Source organism: Nelumbo nucifera, chromosome 6 (genome assembly GCF_055504915.1).
Source record: "Nelumbo nucifera cultivar China Antique chromosome 6, China Antique-T2T, whole genome shotgun sequence".
Taxonomy (NCBI): domain Eukaryota; kingdom Viridiplantae; phylum Streptophyta; class Magnoliopsida; order Proteales; family Nelumbonaceae; genus Nelumbo; species Nelumbo nucifera.
The window spans coordinates 36,710,252-36,728,666 of NC_142654.1; the positions used below are offsets into that span (position 1 = coordinate 36,710,252).

General features: G+C 39.8%; 2 protein-coding genes across 6 annotated transcripts; one reads left to right on the forward strand and one right to left on the reverse strand.

Moving 5' to 3' along the window:
- Positions 1-4,751: 4,751 nt before the first annotated feature.
- On the forward strand, positions 4,752-11,588 carry LOC104608742 (phosphomannomutase-like). Of its 2 annotated transcripts, XM_010274821.3 has the most exons (13): positions 4,752-4,964; positions 5,206-5,322; positions 5,452-5,799; positions 6,377-6,462; positions 6,850-6,894; positions 6,999-7,065; positions 8,291-8,343; positions 8,960-8,995; positions 9,580-9,635; positions 9,709-9,808; positions 10,015-10,104; positions 10,217-10,268; positions 11,305-11,588. In XM_010274821.3, the coding sequence occupies exons 4-13, from the start codon at positions 6,394-6,396 to the stop codon at positions 11,421-11,423; spliced, it is 687 nt and encodes a 228-aa protein (XP_010273123.1). In that variant the 5' UTR covers positions 4,752-4,964; positions 5,206-5,322; positions 5,452-5,799; positions 6,377-6,393; the 3' UTR covers positions 11,424-11,588. The 2 variants fall into 2 exon arrangements, with proteins under 2 accessions (XP_010273123.1, XP_088746414.1); XM_088890288.1 differs by lacking the exons at positions 4,752-4,964; positions 5,206-5,322; positions 5,452-5,799 and adding an exon at positions 5,806-6,219 and having other exon boundaries at positions 9,898-10,104.
- A 792-nt stretch (positions 11,589-12,380) lies between these two features.
- LOC104608792 (splicing factor-like protein 1) lies at positions 12,381-18,107 on the reverse strand. Of its 4 annotated transcripts, none has more exons than XM_088890285.1 (2): positions 17,913-18,069; positions 12,381-14,975 (listed from the first exon to the last, which is right to left on the reverse strand). In XM_088890285.1, exon 2 carries the CDS (start codon positions 14,919-14,921, stop codon positions 12,696-12,698), a length of 2,226 nt encoding a protein of 741 aa, XP_088746411.1. In that variant the 5' UTR covers positions 14,922-14,975; positions 17,913-18,069; the 3' UTR covers positions 12,381-12,695. The 4 variants fall into 4 exon arrangements, 3 of the variants coding, with proteins under 3 accessions (XP_088746411.1, XP_088746412.1, XP_088746413.1); XM_088890286.1 differs by having other exon boundaries at positions 17,806-18,028; XM_088890287.1 differs by having other exon boundaries at positions 12,381-14,992; positions 17,913-18,005.
- Positions 18,108-18,415: the final 308 nt, after the last annotated feature.

The following is an 18,415-nucleotide window of genomic DNA, read 5'->3' on the forward strand; positions in this document are numbered from 1 at the left end:
CCTCTTTGGCATGGGCAAACTCCAAAAGAGGGTGGACCACAAGTCGCTCCTTGAGCCTAAGGGCCAAAGTGTCGAGCTAAACCTCAACATTATAAGACCTAGTCGCCTCCTCGGCAAGGGCGAACTCCGGAAGAGGGTGGACCACAAGTCGCTCCTCAAGCCTAAGGGCCAAAGCGCCAAGCTAATAAAAGAAGCTCGACACCATATAAGACCTAGTCACCTCTTTGGCATGGGCGAGCTCCAAAGGAGAGTGGACTATAAGTCACTTTCTCAGCCTAAGGGCTAAAATACCGAGCTAACAAAGGACCTCGGCACCATCAAAGACCTAGTCGCCTCTTTGGTATAGGCGAAGTGCTAAGGCACACCCAACTCAGGTACGAATACCTATAATGGTTGTTACGACATGTAGCCTGTGTGCAGACAGGTCGGGCGTATACCCTACAATGTCGCTCACTTCGGCAAATTACTCCTAAGTATGGGGTGGCAATTCGGGGTAACAGCTAAGGAACCCCTAGCTCAATGACTCAATAGTTCTTAGAAAATTACATAATTATGATCAAAAAGGAGGTAATTACTTGACACTTTGCTAAAAGAGTATTTCAATAATTTTGTAATTCATTACAAGGGCAGAAAAGGAACAAAAAATGCCGAGCTCGCAGGCTCAAAATACAAAAGACCACTCAGACTACTTAGGGGACTCGTCACTCTTGGCCGAAGCCTTCGCAGAAGTACCAGCCTGATCAACGACATTGGCCTCTCCAATGTCATCATCACCCACCTCCTTGGAGTCCAGGTCCTTAGCAGCTAGAAGGGCTACCTCCTCAGTGATTCGCGAAGTGGTGATGGCGCTTACATCGAGCTGCGGGAACTCGCACTTGATTAGCCACCTGTTGAGCTTGAAGCCATTGCGGTAGGCCTCCACCAACGCTCCATCGAACTCTTCCGAGCTCTTATAGTCATCAACGGCCTTCACCTTGGCCTCGTCCATAGACTTGAGGAGGATCTTTGTTCGCTCCTTAACATCGGCCTCGAGGCTCTCCACCCGGCGCAACAAATCTTCCTTCTCCGACATCAACACCTTGATATACTCTTTCTGAGCTATCGCGTCACTTTCTAGCCGGTGGATCTGACCGCGAGCTAACTTCAGTTCGGTGTGAGCCTCGCGGGACGAGCTCTCGGCAGCCAAGGCCCGCTTCAAGTGCATCTCGGACTGGAGGGTTAGGGCGTGCACAACGGAGTTCACCTGCCAAGAGAATACTAGTTAGTACCGGCAAGGCTTCAAAACTAGAAATCAAGGCAGAACAAGACTTACCACCATGCAATGAGTAGCGGCTCGAGCTCCGAGCTGGGCGATCGATAGCTCTGACCAGCTCGTGACTTCATAAGCATATACCGCTCCCTTGCTTTTATGGAGGCTGTATTCTGGAGTCAAAATACTCCGAACTGCCCCTTCGCTGCCCGAAGAAACTGCAGCTATAGAAGGAATGGGCTCCGAGGGCACCTCGGGTGCATGAGGGCTCCTCTCCGGCTCCTCGACCAGGTCGATCACTTGAGGAGAGCTTGGAGGTTGTTCGGGCTCGGGAGTAGGGGGCCGCAGAGATTCGACGTGAGCTCTTTTAGCAGCCCGCTTCTTCCTTCCCTTCATCTTTCCGAAGAGCTTGTCCGCGCTGAGCTACTGCAAGGGGTCTGCAATAAAACTCGACATTAGCGATGCTACCAAGAAGAAATACCAGCTACTGAGGTAAAATACTAACTCTAAACCAAGGTGACCTACGAGGACTCAGGCCGGCCTGTACGAGCTTGTCCTCGGCGACATAATCCTTGTAGTTGAGGCCAACCTCCGCCCAAGATTGGAGCATCTCCCTTGTTTTCAAGTCCAACCTAATGTCGGAGTCCTGAATGGTCACCCTCCAATGAGTTGGGAAGGGCCACCCCACGGGATTGCGGACTACAAAATAATCCCACTTCCAGGCCAGGATTTTACTAGGGAGGTCGTGTAAAAGTTTGTAGCCCAGGCGAGGGAACAAGTAATAGGGGTCCGCCTTTACTCGGGAAGGACACAGAAGCATTCTTCTTTATTGACAAAATATATGAGAAAATGTCGAGGTCGAGGGGCAGGGCATAGTCAAAGCAAAGGGAAATTGTCCCGACCACCTTCCAGATGGAGTTCGGGTGAAGTTGGTCTATGGTGACATCGAAGTGTTTCAAGACTTCTATGATTAGGGAGTGTAGAGGAAGACGGAATCCAGCCGTAGGCCGTTCTCCGAGGATCACGATCTCATCATGATCATGTTCCCAAGGGAAGTTGCCCGCGAGAAGGTTATAGGTATACTCCCTCGGGAGGTTGTACTTATGTATTAGGGCCCTAAGTCTATCTACGGTCATGGTTGAGGGAGTGAACTTGTCTAGCACCCGACCTCAAGAAGAGATGGATGCCGGGTTATCTAAGGCCTCCCGCGCCTCATAAGAGGATTGCACCTCGGAAAGGCCCACTTGAGCCGAGGTACCCACCTCGGGCTCATCTAGAAGGCTATCGAAACTATGGTTTGACATAACTATTGAACTAAAACGAACTGAAAAGAGAAGCTAGGGAGACTCACCAAGAAGAGAGACCAAACTGAAAGACTGATGAACTAGAAAACCCGAGCCGAGGACTTTAACCGCGACCACAAGGCGAGTGCTAGTAAACTTATGGTGGAGAAAATGACTCGGGTCCCCCCTATTTATAGCCACAAGGTCATGGGATCAACGGTCGAGATCAAGAAGATATAACGGTTCCTGAGAAAACTGGTTGCACGACCCTCGAGGTCGAAATCAGTTTAGCGTGTTTTTGGCGTCTGCGGAGTCTATAGATCGTGTGACATCCGCGCGTAAACCGCACGCGACCTGAGTTATACATGGTTGAGCAAAGCAGCCGAATTGGTCCGACTGACGAACTATCTGACTAGACGACCTGAACCTCGAGCCAAATCCACCCGTCACGCCGAGAACTCCCCGCACCAGGTCAGGACCCCTGGCCCAGGGAGTGGGGGGCAATTGATGGAGGGCGATTTGGCCTGACCTCATAATAATCGGACACGTGGACGTGACTCGACATAAGTGACAACTCAGCATAACGAGCTTGCTACAACTCAACGTAACGAGCTCGCTATAACCCAGCCTGACAGCTCGCCACAAATGGTAACTCACTACGAGATAATACTCCGTTGCCCCGAGCTAAGACTCTTCCAAGTAGGGAGCACCCCGAGCTAAGATTCTCCCAAGTAGGGAGCACCCCGAACTGAAGGAATTCGGGTTAAGCTCGTTAGCTCCCTAACTAGAATAAGCTCACTCCTATCCAAAACTAAGTAGGCTACCTCAGAGACTTGCCTCGAGTAGAAGCACCTCGGTGCATCACCAGCAGCTCGGTGTAAGGTATCTTGCTACAGAGAAGCTCGGTGTATTGCAGGGGGTTTTCTGCCTAACAACTGTACCTACCAAACCTAGAGACTGCACCCACGTCTCCCGCCTGCTGATGTCGTGCCTGCCAACCCTGGAGGTTGTTTCTTGTCTGGCAGGACCGTACTCTACAGCGATCACCTTTGCCCGCCAGCTCAGCTCTGACAAATAACGGCTAGCCACTCCAAGCCATTATCTGACAGCAGATCGCCGCAGTAGAGATTTAGAAGTGGTTGTACCTAACATGTTAGGATACTAGTATATAAGGACCCCGACCCCCAGGGGCGAAGGTATTGCATGATCATCACTCTAGCTCTTTAATTTCTCTACAACTCTCTCTCTCTCTCTCTCTCTCTCTCTTTCTCTCCCAGCTTTCAATCCGGTTACTAACTTAACCATCGGAGTGTTCCCATCAGGTGTGCCTCCCGAGTTCCTTCATCTTCTTCCTCGCAGGTATCTCTCATTCGTCGCCAGGTAGGAGCGCATCCACTTCTAGCTAGGAGTGACCAGATCGTGCACCATCAAAATGTTTAAAGTGAAAAGGCACAGATTAACGACCACCCATAAATATAAACGGAACCAAACACCCTCAATATTATTACTATTCTCTCTCTCTCTCTCTCTCTCTAAATGTAATAATAACATGCATTAAAATAAGAGGCATTGAAAAACCCAAAGCTCTCTCTCTCTCTCTCTCTCTCTCTCTCTCTTAAATATAATAATAACATATATTAAAATAAGAGGCATTGGAAAATAAAAAAAAAATGAAAAAAAATTAGATAAATAGCTTCTCTCCAAACATAGACATATAGATGATAATTGACCAGGCCAGTATTCTCACAGATCGGCGTGTCTAAAACACAACCATATAGAGAAAAGCAGGCCATTAATCCAAACTCAAATGTTGACAAATTTATTACTTCTTTGCTTTATCTTTGGGATTCTATCAAAAGAGGTCAACTTTTGGGCCCTAATATCAATAAAATTAATATTTTTAATAGGTTAACTTTTTTGAAAAAATATACTATAAGGGCAATTTCCTTCCTCCTCTAATCTCACCCACCTCCGGTCTCTCTCCTTTCTTCTTCTTCTTCTCTACATCTAAGTTATTCCAAATTCAAAGCATATTCTCACCGTTCACAGCAGAGCAAAGCAAAGAAGGAGAGTTAAGGTGATTTCTCACAGTGATTTCTCCATCTCCGCTCTGCTCTGTTGTAAACGGTGCTTAGGACCCAAACGGCAAAATGTTATTAAGAGGCGAGTTCCATTAATTTTGAAAGCTGAAGACATTAAATGACGTGACAGCCCTTATTGTTAGTGAAAGGTCCATGTATGCGAGTTCAAGAAAACACATACCTCGTTTCTAGTCGTGGAAAAACCCTAACTCCTCTCTCATGCTCAATGCAACCGGAACCCTAGAGAGGTCTTGCAGCTGAGCAAGCACTCTATGCCCAGATTGGTTCTGACTTCTGATTATCATTCCGACATTATCTCGGTTTGGTGCTGTAAATTTCCGCCAATACAGAGTTAAATTCAATCTCCTATTATTCCCAAAGATTCAATTTTATCTTTGATTTTTCTCTTTTCTACTTTTTATACCGTGAAAAGGTCCAAGTTTTATATGTAATCCATATATTCAAGATTCAAGTTCCGATGCTAATACAAGTCAAGATTGTTGATCATGATTCAATCTTTATCTTTGCATCTATTTATTTTTTAGTTCTGGACAGTTTAAAATCTAAATTCCATGGTTTTCATCTATTGAAGATTCGGCAGGTCTTGTGCATGTAGTGTCGAAGGCCCACCAAACCAATTATTGCTGCAGTTCATTACCATCCCTTCATCGGTGCTCGATTGAACAAGTGTCATCTCGTTATTTTAGAGGTCCGATGGAGGTGAACTGCCCTTATTTGATATTTTTTTAAAAAGTTAATTTATTCTAAAAATTATATTAAAAATATTATTTTTGTTGATATTGGGTTTGGGACCAAAACCAAAAATTGCTACTGTCAGACGCACAACCGTCAAAGAAGGATATCGGACGATTTTCTTCTCCTATCCATTCTGCATATATATCTACGAAAGAACATCAATGTCACATCGAATCATAAAAATTCTAAAGTGCGCCTTCAACAAGAAAAGATAGTGTTCGTTAATCGTTAGTCTCCAGATCTGGCTGTCTACGTTCTACAGTGCACCTACACTCAGAAGAAGGAGAGTGTTAGTTAAATTAAACAAGTCTGTAGATCTGCGCTCAACTCAACACCATTTAACCATCTGCCGCGATTGCAACTGTATCCAGAGAAACCCGCTAATTGTGGAGGAATTTCGCGCCACATCCATTTCGTTGAATTACTAGAGGTACATTCCTCCTTTCCTTTTCTTTTCTTCTGCTTCTTAGCGTAGATTTGGAGCTGATATTTGCTTTCGGCGCAATTCGAGCGGTTGCATTCCTGCATTCTTTCTATTGTTTTTTCATGTTCCCTTGGTGGATTGTTATTGTATGTTTCTGTATTACTGGCCTTGTATCGAAACGTCTCCCTTCTAATTCCCCTGTTCCAGCAGTATCCACTGTATGTTTGGGCTTCATTTTGTGAAATCAACGTTTCGGTTTTGTGCATACAACAACCAAACTGAATTGAGTCGACTAGTACGAATTTCGTAGTGCGTCTCGGAGTTCGTTTGCACATCCATGGGGGCTCACTTATTGATACTCGACTCGAATCTGCCGAGTCGACTTCATCTCGCTACAGAATCTGAACTCGGGTTTCAACAAAATTGGTAGAGTTCACAACGTCACTCTCCTAGTATACGCAGAAACCGAGTTGATTCAGTGGAATTCAGATGCATCTTGTTTACTTTTCGCTTTTGAGCAATTAGGTCCACATGGTATTGAGGATAGTTTAGAAGTTCTACAATTTTGTTGATTTGGTGGCAGGAAGCATTATAATAACAATGGCTATAAGGAAGCCTGGTGTGATTGCTTTATTTGATGTGGATGGTACGCTTACAGCTCCAAGAAAGGTATGGCTTTTCTTTGTTGCCCTTATTGTTATCGGTATTCTGATTGACATGTGAAACGGGTTGTTGAAGCTGTAACTTAGTCGATTATGCATCTCTTCTGTTTTTCTTAATTGATTATTTTGCTTTTTGATTTATGTTTAGTTAGAAATCTCTTGATATGGAACTGCATTCTCCGCTCTCCCCTCTCTGGGGTCAGTAGTTGCCAAGTTTTTTTAATTTTTTTTCTCGAGACTTGACCGAATCTTCTAGTAACAATTTTGTTGATATTGCCTTACTCAACCTCCTTGTTTTTGTTCGAAAAGCTTGAGTTGTATAGTTATTGTGGAAACTTAAAAACTGGTTTCTGTAGTTCTATCTCTTAGTCAGTTTGTCTCTATTGAATGTTAGGTAGCAACTCCAAATATGTTAGAGTTCACGCAGAAGCTTCGCGAGGTACTTGGTCATGCCGCCTTCATATCTGTATAGCAGAAAGGATAAGGACAGTACCATTCCGTAATAGATCCCATTTATATTACAACAGGTTATTCCAATTGCAGGTTGTGACAGTTGGTGTGGTTGGAGGATCTGATCTTGCTAAGATATCAGAGCAGCTTGGTAGAACAGGTTTGTTTTTTATTGCCCCTGACCTTTTTCATATGCTTAAAGGTAACTTGGATGCCCAAATAGAATTTAGCCTTAAAAGCAAGGTTTGGCAAAACAGATCTTGCTGGTTCCCATATTTTGTAGCATGCCTTGCAACTTGAATGCCCATATAACTTGAATCCCCTTGTCAGAAAGGATGCACTTTTCTCCATTGCTCATCTCGGTATTGTTTCCTGCTTGAGTAGTTGCTATTTGTCCATTTACATTCTTGAAAATATTGAGCACTTGTTGAATCCCAAATTGTTATCAACTGGATTGTTACACTTGACGACTCCCAAACTGTTATCAACTGACTGCATCAGGATGCTGTCACAACCAGATGGTCCTTGGGCCATTAGATATCTCCTAAGGGAAATAAAATCTCTGACATTAAGGAAGAACTGCTCATTCGGGTGGATGCCAAGATCAATTAATTAATGTTAGCAGATGTCTGGAAAGAGGAGTAAAGAGGCAATATCTTTATTGGGGGCCTTGTCAAGTAGAGCAGCAAAATTTGTTAATGGTTACTGGTTGCAGAGGTAGTTGGGCTCAGCTGGTCAGTCTTTGGGTTATGGTTTCTTTCCCTTTTGTCCGACTTTCCGGTTTGTATGAATGGACAAAGGTCATCACTTCAGATTATATTTCCTTTAGATGTCCTCAAGCAGAAAAGCAGGAAGCTAAGAAAAGGCTTGCATCATTTCCTAGCGAGTCTTGATTGATACGTGTTGTGATAATGCTGGAAATTTTTACCCTGAATTTGGAACCATAGTAAATAAAATTTAATCATATAATTGAATGATAAGTTACAATTCCAGGATCCATAATATTCACTTAAACGCCATTGAATGTGAACAGTGAACTATCTATTTTATCATGCATTTAGAGGGATCTGGTTGAATTTCTATCTTTGCTCTCATTTCCCTTTTAATTTTACATTATAAAACTGACTTGGATACCATGAAAAACCCTGAAATTCTGTATCATCTGTTGTGAAATCATAAAATGTATGACTTGTCCGAAATAGGAATTCAACTAAAATTGTTGCACTTTATTTGCAAACTATTCTTACTTGTTATCATATTTGTCTAACTTTATACTGTTTTATAAGGCATAGCTTTTGACTGAATCTCCAAGTGAATGTGTTAGTTTCCAACTTTCCATGTTACCATGTTTGAAGCTTTATAATGATCATTTCTTATCCTTGCAGTTATCATGATTATGATTATGTCTTCTCTGAAAATGGCCTTGTCGCACACTCAGGTATTGTTTCCAAGTTATGTTGAGATAATCTTAATGCATTTGTATATATTAAAATTTTGATGACATTTGCATCAAACAAATATATGATTTTTTTATTCTTTCTTAAAGAAATGATAAAATACAGTCAACTACACTATCAAAATTATATGGATTGATGTCCATGTCACAGATTTGAAGAAATGAAGCTTACATCCATGTTACCTGATCAAGCATTTGTACCCCTAGCCTTTATAATGCATCTTAGGTTAGTAGATTTGCAGTTCTATATGTTATCATCAAACTGCTTTACCAAAGTGGGCATTTGCTTCAATATCAATACCCTTTAGTCATGAAACAACCAAAACCATGAATGTAGAGAAGTTTTTAGCTGTAACTACCTTATCAGTCATCTCTTTTGGTGCTATTCTTCTTCTGGACTACTTTAGGATGTATGTATGTGTAAGCATATAATCATATACGACCAACTATCATATTAAATATTAATTATCCCTCGAAATAAAGCTTGGAGTTCTTAAGCAGTCTACCAATTTCATTTAATCACTACTATATGCATTTTCTATTTTCTTGTATGAGAACTATCCATTTAGTGAAACATGGATTCTTTTTTCTCTGTCAGAGCTTGAAATCATTCCTTGGAGAAGAAAAACTCAAGGTGAGATTTTCCCTGTATTACCAATGGCTTCTCTTTAAGAGAATTTATATTTAAACATAGGTTGCTTCTGGTTAGCCCCCAAGTATGGTTTACTAATGGCATGCCGGTACATATGCAGGGGTTGGGATCCAAAGTCAGATTATCCTGGCTAGAAAATATCTCGTGTCAAGCAAAATTATGTCATATATGCTATATCATCCGTGTTTGTATAAGACAATTAAACCGTTGTTTGTAATGGTATAAAGGTCAAAGCTTGGTGATATTTTTATCTTCTACAATTTGTACATTTTTTGTTTCATGATCAGGGGCTTTCCCCTTTATCAGAAATGGGATGTGCCAAATCACTACCCTAAAGTAAAGGTAAGGATTCCCATAAAACAAATTCTCAAAACTGGCCTATTCATGCCTTGGTTCGAATTGACATTGCTAGATTCCTAAGCTGGGGCCATTTTATTATATTCATCCTCTGCATGTGCACTACTTAGGTTGATTTTCTTTGGTAACGTAGTGGGGGTTTACCTGGAAGATACCAGGATTATATTTTGTAATTATGAAGTTTTTATTACCTCTTGAAAATTTTGCAGGAGTTTATTGATTTTACACTCCATTATATTGCTGATTTGGATATCCCAATAAAAAGGTTGGTAAAATTCACTAATATTCCTGTAAGTTAACTAAAAGATCAGAATATGATTCTCTCTTTTGCTTTCCAGGGGAACATTCATAGAGTTCCGAAGTGGGATGCTTAATGTATCACCGATTGGGAGAAATTGCAGTCAGGAAGAGCGGGATGAATTCGAAAAGTATGATAAGGTATAAACTTTTTCTTTTCCAATAAATAACTGGAAATACTTGCTTAATAATCAAGATCCCTTTTTTCATCTGCGAAAAATATGATTCAGGTTCACAACATACGGCCAAAAATGGTTTCTGTTCTTCAAGAGAGAGAGTTAAAAACAAAAATCTACAGGGATAAATCTATGGAGTATAATTTATTTTTTGAAAAATATTTGTCACAGGTATTTCCCAATGGTTGGGACAAGACATATTGCTTGAGATACCTTGACGATTTTCTTGAAATTCACTTCTTTGGGGACAAAACTTACAAGGTAACCTTTTTGTTCAACTATAGTTTCTTATTTCATCCTTTGATGATTTTCATTATGCTTATATATTTAACAATATTTGTTGGACTAAGGTAGCTAGAGTTTGCATCTTCAGGTAGGAAACGACTATGAAATCTATGAATCAGAGCGAACGGTGGGTCACAAAGGTCAGCTGCAATCCCTTGTAGAGTAACCTTGCTTTTCTTTGTTTTGATGTGCTGAAACAACTAAATCAAAACCTTTGATGTGTTGTCATGGCTCCACCTTGAATTAGATAAAGTAAGTTCTTGGTGGAGCTACTGCAATACATCTAAAGCCTTTATTTTTGGTTTTAGCCCTAAAACTTATTGATATCTAGAACAGGTGGTTGGACAGTTTACCTGTGCCAAAACTGTGAAATTGATGCTTTCAGTTTCAATTCATGAGATTTGATTTAAGTATTACACGAATCAAATCAAACCCAATCAGTAGGTCGCTAGTAGTGGCACTCACTATTTTCAAATAAATCTGACCGCCGAAAGCCACAGCTCCGAAAAGATATGGGAAGTTCATTTTGAATTATTTTCGAAAAGCTCCAAATGAAGCTTTTTGCCTTTTTTTCAACTCATTTTCGCGCAGAAAGACGTGTGGACAGGTGCGCCTTAACCAAACAGTCTTAAAGCTGTTAAGATGTTGATGCAAAAGCTCATATCGTTTTTTGACTGTCAAAACTTCCAGAAGATCTTTTGAAAAAGACTTGACAAACGGTCCCTAGGTCTTTCAAAAATTGAAATAAATAGGATAGACTTGATAAAGTAGTGACTGATAGATTCTCTTGTTATTTGTATCTAAATCCTTCCCTAAATACAAGGGAAAATCTATACTAGAACCTTATGTAAATGTGGAAACATACATCTGCCTAAAGTAGATTTTGCACAAAATGAAATGGTTTTTTATCGGTGACAAAACTAATAGTAATAAATAAAAATGCAGTAGAAATTATTTTTTATCAACTGTACCTAAAAACAGATGACAAATGCAATCTGAATGGTCTCCTTGTACTAGCAGTGCAGATCAATGGAAAGAGGGTAAAAAAAGGATAGGAGAAAGAAAAAGGGAAAAGCCACCAATCTAGATTTGTGTTTCTGCTTTGTTTTATTTTGTTCTTCTTTCTTCTCCCTGTGCTACCACTGATTTGAAGTTGTTCTTCCATTTTGATTACAGTTACCAGCCCCGAGGATACAGAAGAGCAATTGTACAGCTCTCTTCCTTGCTATGCACAATCAAAGCTCTTAAATTTATGGCAACGGCAATTTCATGTGTTCAATTTTATGTCATTGTAATTTTTACATTGGTAAAAATAAGTGCTGCACAACCAGCAGTAAGCAGTAGTGCAAGTTAAATATGTAATATTTTAGAATAGAAATGAAATCTTGTGCCGGTACGAACTATGGAAACTAGCAATTTCGTGTACTCAAATTATATATCGTCATTTTTTAACTCTTGAATATAAATTGTCTTTTTAGAACGTGAAATAAATTGCCAGATGAACATCAGCAAGCATTATCTGCTTAAATCTGTGATGAAATTTAAAGCATAATGAAAAATAGGTACAGACAGGAAAGTCTTAATATCCTTTGCATACTTCGGCCAAGAAATCTTTTTTATTTTGGTAAACAATTCGACTTAGAAATCAAGCATTGCTTTTGTGCTCATAGGCCACTAGAGATGAGATGAGTGTCATATTCTCATTCTTTGCATATCTGCATCACGCTTTGATTTATATTCAAATCACTTCATTTGTACTGCAATCAAACAAAAAAATTAAAATTTGAAACAAGAATAGATCAAATTTTATATCCCGCCATAGTTTTATACCAGTGCAAATTTATTTGCATTGCAACCAATCACAGCCTAGGGATAGTATATGTCCCTCTTACGTAACACCATTTGGAAACGTGCAAGATAGAATGTCTCCCATCTCCATTTTTTATATTTTTTAAGATAAAAACCCAGTAAAAAAAACTCTCATATATTCCCAGTTTCCCAACCAGGAGAAATTTCACGCAGGGACTCTCACTTTGTGGAAAGCTTCCTTGGCAGAAGTCCCCATGGAGTTCCCGGAGAATTGTCCACAGTGGAGAGTGGAGACATGCCAATTGCTGCGATGCTGGATTGCACCCATGTACAGCTAGGACATGTATTCATGACACGCCCATTCCCCTTGTGCTAAAAAGCCCGTGGTGTGAATGATGAATGCACCAATTTCTTTGACCACAACTACCTCAGCAGATGAGATGTTTATACAGATATTTTGGTAGAAGCTTGCATTAAGAATATTTAAGAGCATACACTGATTGAGAAATTTGTTCATCTTGCAAAACAAATTAAATGCCTAAAGCAATTTCCAAAAGAAAGGAGACGAGGAAAAAAGGGGGAAATTACATTTAACATTTGGAGATGGAAATTACCCGTCACATGGGAAGTAATTTTCAAATTTGTAGTGGGAAGTAATTTTCAAACTCGTAGCAAAAGTAACAGAGAAGAAATTTGTAGGTACCAAAGCAACCTTCTGAATATGTACCATATGGCTATCTTCCTTTCAGCTGTCAATATTAGGAACCATAATTTGGATTACCAGGAAATCTTGCAAAAGAAACAGGTGATGAGATCTGAATGTCATATGATGACCCATAAGATAAATGGAATTGTTTACTTAAAGTACCATGTTGCGGTGAGGTGGAGGAATGAGGAAAACCTAACCAGTCACCCTTGAAACAGGAAGTTTGAGATTCAGTCAGCAATGAACCTGGTGGACCTGGCCAGCCTGTTTGACCAGGGCTATCTTGAAATAGTGCCGAGGGGCCTTCATACTTTGAAAGGCTATTCACCGAGGATCCCACTGCTACTGGACAACTGGCTACTCTCACTGCCAACATTCTGCCATCAAAACTTCGACCGTTCATGCATGTCACAGCTCTAGCAGCACTTGTAGGATCATCATACCTAACAAACCCATAGCCTTTGCTCAAACCTGTGGTTCTTTCTTTTATTACTTTTGCTTCAGTAAGCCTGCCAAAAGGCGAGAACATCTCAAATAACTTGTTTTCATCCACACTTTGAGGAAGACAACCCACATACAGCTTCCTTTCATCAACATTGTTGTACTTGTCTTCCATATTTGGAGTCAAATTTATGCTGGGTTGAGAATAATAACAAGAGTTCGTACCAAAGCCAAAACTACTAAAACCATGGGGAGTGCTACCAGAAATTGGTGAGGTGCTGAAGTTGGGGCCCATTCCACCCCCAAGATCAGCAAGAAAGCTACGATATTGGTTGTCAGCATGGCTACCAGGTGCTGAAGCAGTCAAGGGACAACCTATAGTTGCATGGTTTCTGCTACCACATGTATCACAAGCAACTGCATATTTGGATCCACTAGTGTATGACCTAGGCTCATGTCCCTGTTCACCCATGACCTTTGGTGAATTTACATCTCTAACCATTGCATTCAGCTCAGCAAGCTCCTGTAACTGTGCACGTTTGTGCTCATTCATCCTCTCACTCACTGGATTTAGCAGATCTTCAACCATTGTAACTGCTTCATCCAATGACTTCTGGTCATCTGCCTCTACCAAGACATGTAGGTCATCATTATCAGATGGATCAGGTTTTTGTTTTGCCTTCCCATCTTTCACTGATCCTCTACCCCTTATTACAATCCTGGCCCCAGTTCTCTTCTCCATTCTCTTCTGTGTGTTCCCACGAGGGCCTAATATAAGACCAATGAAATTATATCCAGGATATTCCTTCAAGGGTATGTAAAGTTTCCTGTAGAGTTTTGGGGGCTTGTAGTCAGAGGGAGGTTTAAAGGTGGGATTCTTTTGAATCAACATTGAAACGATACATTGCCTTTCTTGGATAAGCTTCTGATGGGATCTGATGTCCCTTGAGTTTATTCTGATTCCAAAGTTATCATACAGTGGAGGGGGAGATGGGGATCTTTCTTCCTCTGGCCTGTCATCATGGATCTCTGATCCTTGCAATTTCCTATTTATCTCTATAAGCCTCATCTTCAACTTCTTAATTTCAGGATCATTGACAGCTTCAGAATTAGATTCCTTCACAAAGTCTGGGAGTTGAATTGGGCCTAGCATTTTTATCTGAGAATCATCACCATCCCACCTGGTTTTCTTCTTTTTACTAGTCATATGACCATCTGCTTCCCCCTCATTCTCAGGCTGTGGATCCCATCTACTCCGTCTTCGTTTTCCTGAACTTCCTGTATGTTCCTGTTGCTCGGAAGCATGTTCATCAGCAACAAAGGCCTTGGAAGTTTTAGACTTGTTCTGGATCTCTGTAACAGAAGACCTGTCATCTGATTCCAAGAACTGCTCTCGCTTGCACTTCTTTTCTGAAGGAAAAACCAGCAATGGAACTGAGTCATCTGCTATTGCATCTAGTTCCCGTTTCTTTTCATTCAAAATGATTGGATGAAATTCCAATTTGTGCTCACTATCATCAATGTAACCACCTGAAGGCCTAGATGTAGCTTCAGTCAGCTCCTTACTTTGATGTTCAGTCATATCATTGTCATTGTCAGCAGATGGCTGAGAAATAGGATCTTCAGATAGTTCTGTTGATTGCTCCTGTTGTTTGGCACCTGGTTCCTCATTTGGCTTTCCATTTCCATGATTGTGGCTGTCTGAAGATGACCAAGAAACAGATTCTTCTGATGGGTCCTCAGTTGAATCCTCTTCTTCCTCAGTTAATTGCTCATTTGGTTCTTCATTACTTTCATCCAAAATACCTGGAGCATCTGATGCCATATACTTCCTCATATTTATTTGGTACAAACAAAGTACATAAAAAGCAGGAGCTTAATCCAAATAATGCTGCATCATCAAAGATACTGAAACAGATAAGTAATATACAGGTGGAAATTAACTGTATCCTGTGAAAACATAAACAAAAAACAAGTACATATATCTTTTATTCCACATTGCATGGGTACAAACAAGGGAATCAAAAAACAACTGCTTGTCTGGGAATCTGACTTGGCAAGAAAAAAAAGCAGGACTGGTGGATACATCTTTACGCAAGTATACACTGTTAAAACAGTCCATATTTTTTTAAAGAATAACATTATGTAATTAACTGTTCATTTATGTCAAATACAAAGAGAAAGGAAAATGTTACGAAGAAGTGTTCCTCAAGAATCCATTGGAGTGTTACAATCCAACATATGCCCAACACAGACACTTCAACTATTTAGAAGAGTCCATGAAACACTGCTTTCATTTATGCATGTTCCTCATGCTTCCCATAGAATATCATTCTTACATTTTTTTTATTGTATCAAGGAGTGTCATTAGGCCTGTCAACAGGATCCAAAAGTCTGCACCCCTATCTAATTATTCAAACATGGATGGTCTAGACAGAGAAACAAACCAAACTTGGGCAATGTAAGCAGGAACTATTTAATAATTGGTTCTAATTAAGATCCAAGTCCAACTAAAACATGCATTACATACTTGGGATGTTAGTTTACCAACCTACCCCAGCATACATCCATGGAATATTCTCCCATTGATTGGTATTTATTTTAAGGGAAATCTAAAACCTCCCTACTCTATTGGCAATGTATAAAACTTGCTGTGACTTTTAGATACCTCCAAGGAACCCCTATCAAAAGGTTCTGTAAATCATATTTTCTCATTCTAATATGCAACCATCAACCAAACCAGTAAAGCTCTAGTAAAGCCTCTCACACTGTTAGAGAATAGATTTGAAGGAGGAAATGAAGATTTGCAAGGAGTGTGCATCATCTCCCCCAATCTAATCCCACCCAAAAGAGAAAAAAAAAAAAAAAAAAAAAAAAAAAAAAAAAAAACTTAATCATATTTCACCACCAATCGTTGTAACAAAGTAGAAAGAGATACATATTTTACTAAGCCACTCATGACTTGCAAGGTGCAATAAATTAAAAGAAAGCAGCTAATTCTACTATGCCTTTTTTTTTCTTTTCCATTTTTATTTATCCATATTTTTGTCAGCTTGGTTTTTGAGTAGTCCACTCTCATCCTCTTTTCTAATTTTCTGTTTTCTCAATTTGTGTACTGCATTTCAATGGAAAAGCATTTTGCCTGTTTTTGTTTGTATTAGGGATCTTTTTTGCCTTTTTCTTTTTTCTTTCTTCGTTTTTTTTTTTTTTTTTGTTTCTGTAAAACTAAAGGATATAACAGGGGGACAAACTAGAATCTGATAAGGCACATAAAAGATTATCAAACTTGCATTAGATCCGAAGATCCGATTCAAATTTGATCCAACACCCCATAGCTACAATTGGATTTTGAATTGAATTAAATACATGCATTTTTCTAATTGAACCAAACTCTGATGGTTGTAAATCCATTTCATTTACAGCCCTAAGTTCCGTAGTTTAAAATCTGTTTCTATCTATTTACGGCTAAAATGTACATAGAAAAATGTGTAAATGAAAAAGGACACAAGATTTCAAAGAACTTGACACTGACCTAGCCACAAAGTTGTATGATAAAAAGGAACTCATACAGGGATGTAGTCATTGATTCCTAAGAGCAGTGTTGCTTGGACATAGACATGGGAATCAGAATCTGACATGTGTTAGGGAGTCTAACTCACAAAGATGAAAAATCGACTCACAGACACTCTATAAAAAGTAAAAACTATTAAAATAGTCCATATGCTACCCTATCATGGTGGAGAACTTTCTTATACGAGAATGCATCTCTTATTGTACATTTTCTCCCGATTCTGCATCCTTGTTAAGAAATCCAAATATTTGCTTGAATGAAGAAGCATAAGAGACCATGAATCTTACTTTTCTTTCTTTTTTCTCCTCCTATTATTATCAATAATATTAGAGTACATAAGGATTTCCAAAGTGCGCACAATTCTCAAATCAGCACACCATCAACTAGACAAGGAAATCATATAAGAAAACACCCAAACTCCAAAACCTATAAACTAAAAAGCAAGTCTCTAAATGCATAGCAGGAACTTCTTTTGGACTAAACATCAGAAGGAGAAAGCAACATAATAATCAAATGGCAAGCAACAGTAGTAGATTCTGTTCAGCAGCGGGGCAATACTCTCCTCAGATAAGTTGCTGTACAATTACAGGTTCCCATATCCAAAATAAAAGTCTATAATTTTCTTTTTCTTTTTTTTTTAAAAAAGGTCTCTAATAATCGGCCTAGTAACTTTGCTTTTTCTCTTCTTTCGTTTTATTAAGGGGAGGAGGGATACAAGCTACTTAGCCAACTGATAGTTTTCAACGCTCTCAACCAAACAAGGGATAAAGAATAATAAATAAATAGATAAATAAGGGATGAAGAATAATAAATAAATAGATAAATAACCATGAATGAGAGGCCAAATTCCATCATGGAAAACATAAGAGATTGCTAGGTTATGCACAACAAGATTTTCTTTTTCTTTTTCTTATATTTAATCGAGAAACGGGCGGAACATAATCGATTGTTCTTCTCCTTCTTCTTGAAAGGAACGACCTGAGTCTGAGCCCACCATACAATATCTCCAGGGCTTCATTTTCCAACAATTTATCAACATATTACAACGAAAAATGATTAGAACGCAATCCCATAAACCGAGACATATAGCAAACTACAATCGAGAGAGAAAAGAACACAGAAACGAAGTATTTTATCGAAGATGTCATACATTTCTTGAAATCTTGCCGCCGAAAGAGCAGCACAGAAGGAAAAAAACGTCGTGTCGAATCGTATGCGAGATTGCGGTAAAAGAATCGAGATTCCGTTGAAACAAACCTGAGTGAAGCCACGAATACCAAAAGTATCCAAACGACGAGAAATCGTTCGAACCGGGAGAGAGGAGCTCGAAACCCTGTGACAGAAGATCTCTTTTCAGTGTCAAGGAAACAAATGCTGAAGGAAAAAAGAAATATACGGATAAAGGATACAAAATAACGAACACGCTGAGGTTAAAAGTAACTATCATCACCATTAATTGAGAATCCGGATTTGATCATCTCAAAATTTGTCCTCCACCGTCCACTTGCATCCGTGCATTGGGAACATCTTCCATCGGATTGATGCAAATGATCCGATCTGACGGGGTTGATGCACTATGTCCGTGGGCAGCATCACATGCAAATGATAAGTTCGGATATGCTGATCACATCACATTGCTGCTGGGCACACGCATCCAATTATACATCGGGAATATCGGTTTTTGAAATTACAGCCAATGTTTAGTGACGTGTGGTAGGATGCCCGTGGCCTTGCTGTCAGCAGATCCGAACCCTATGACA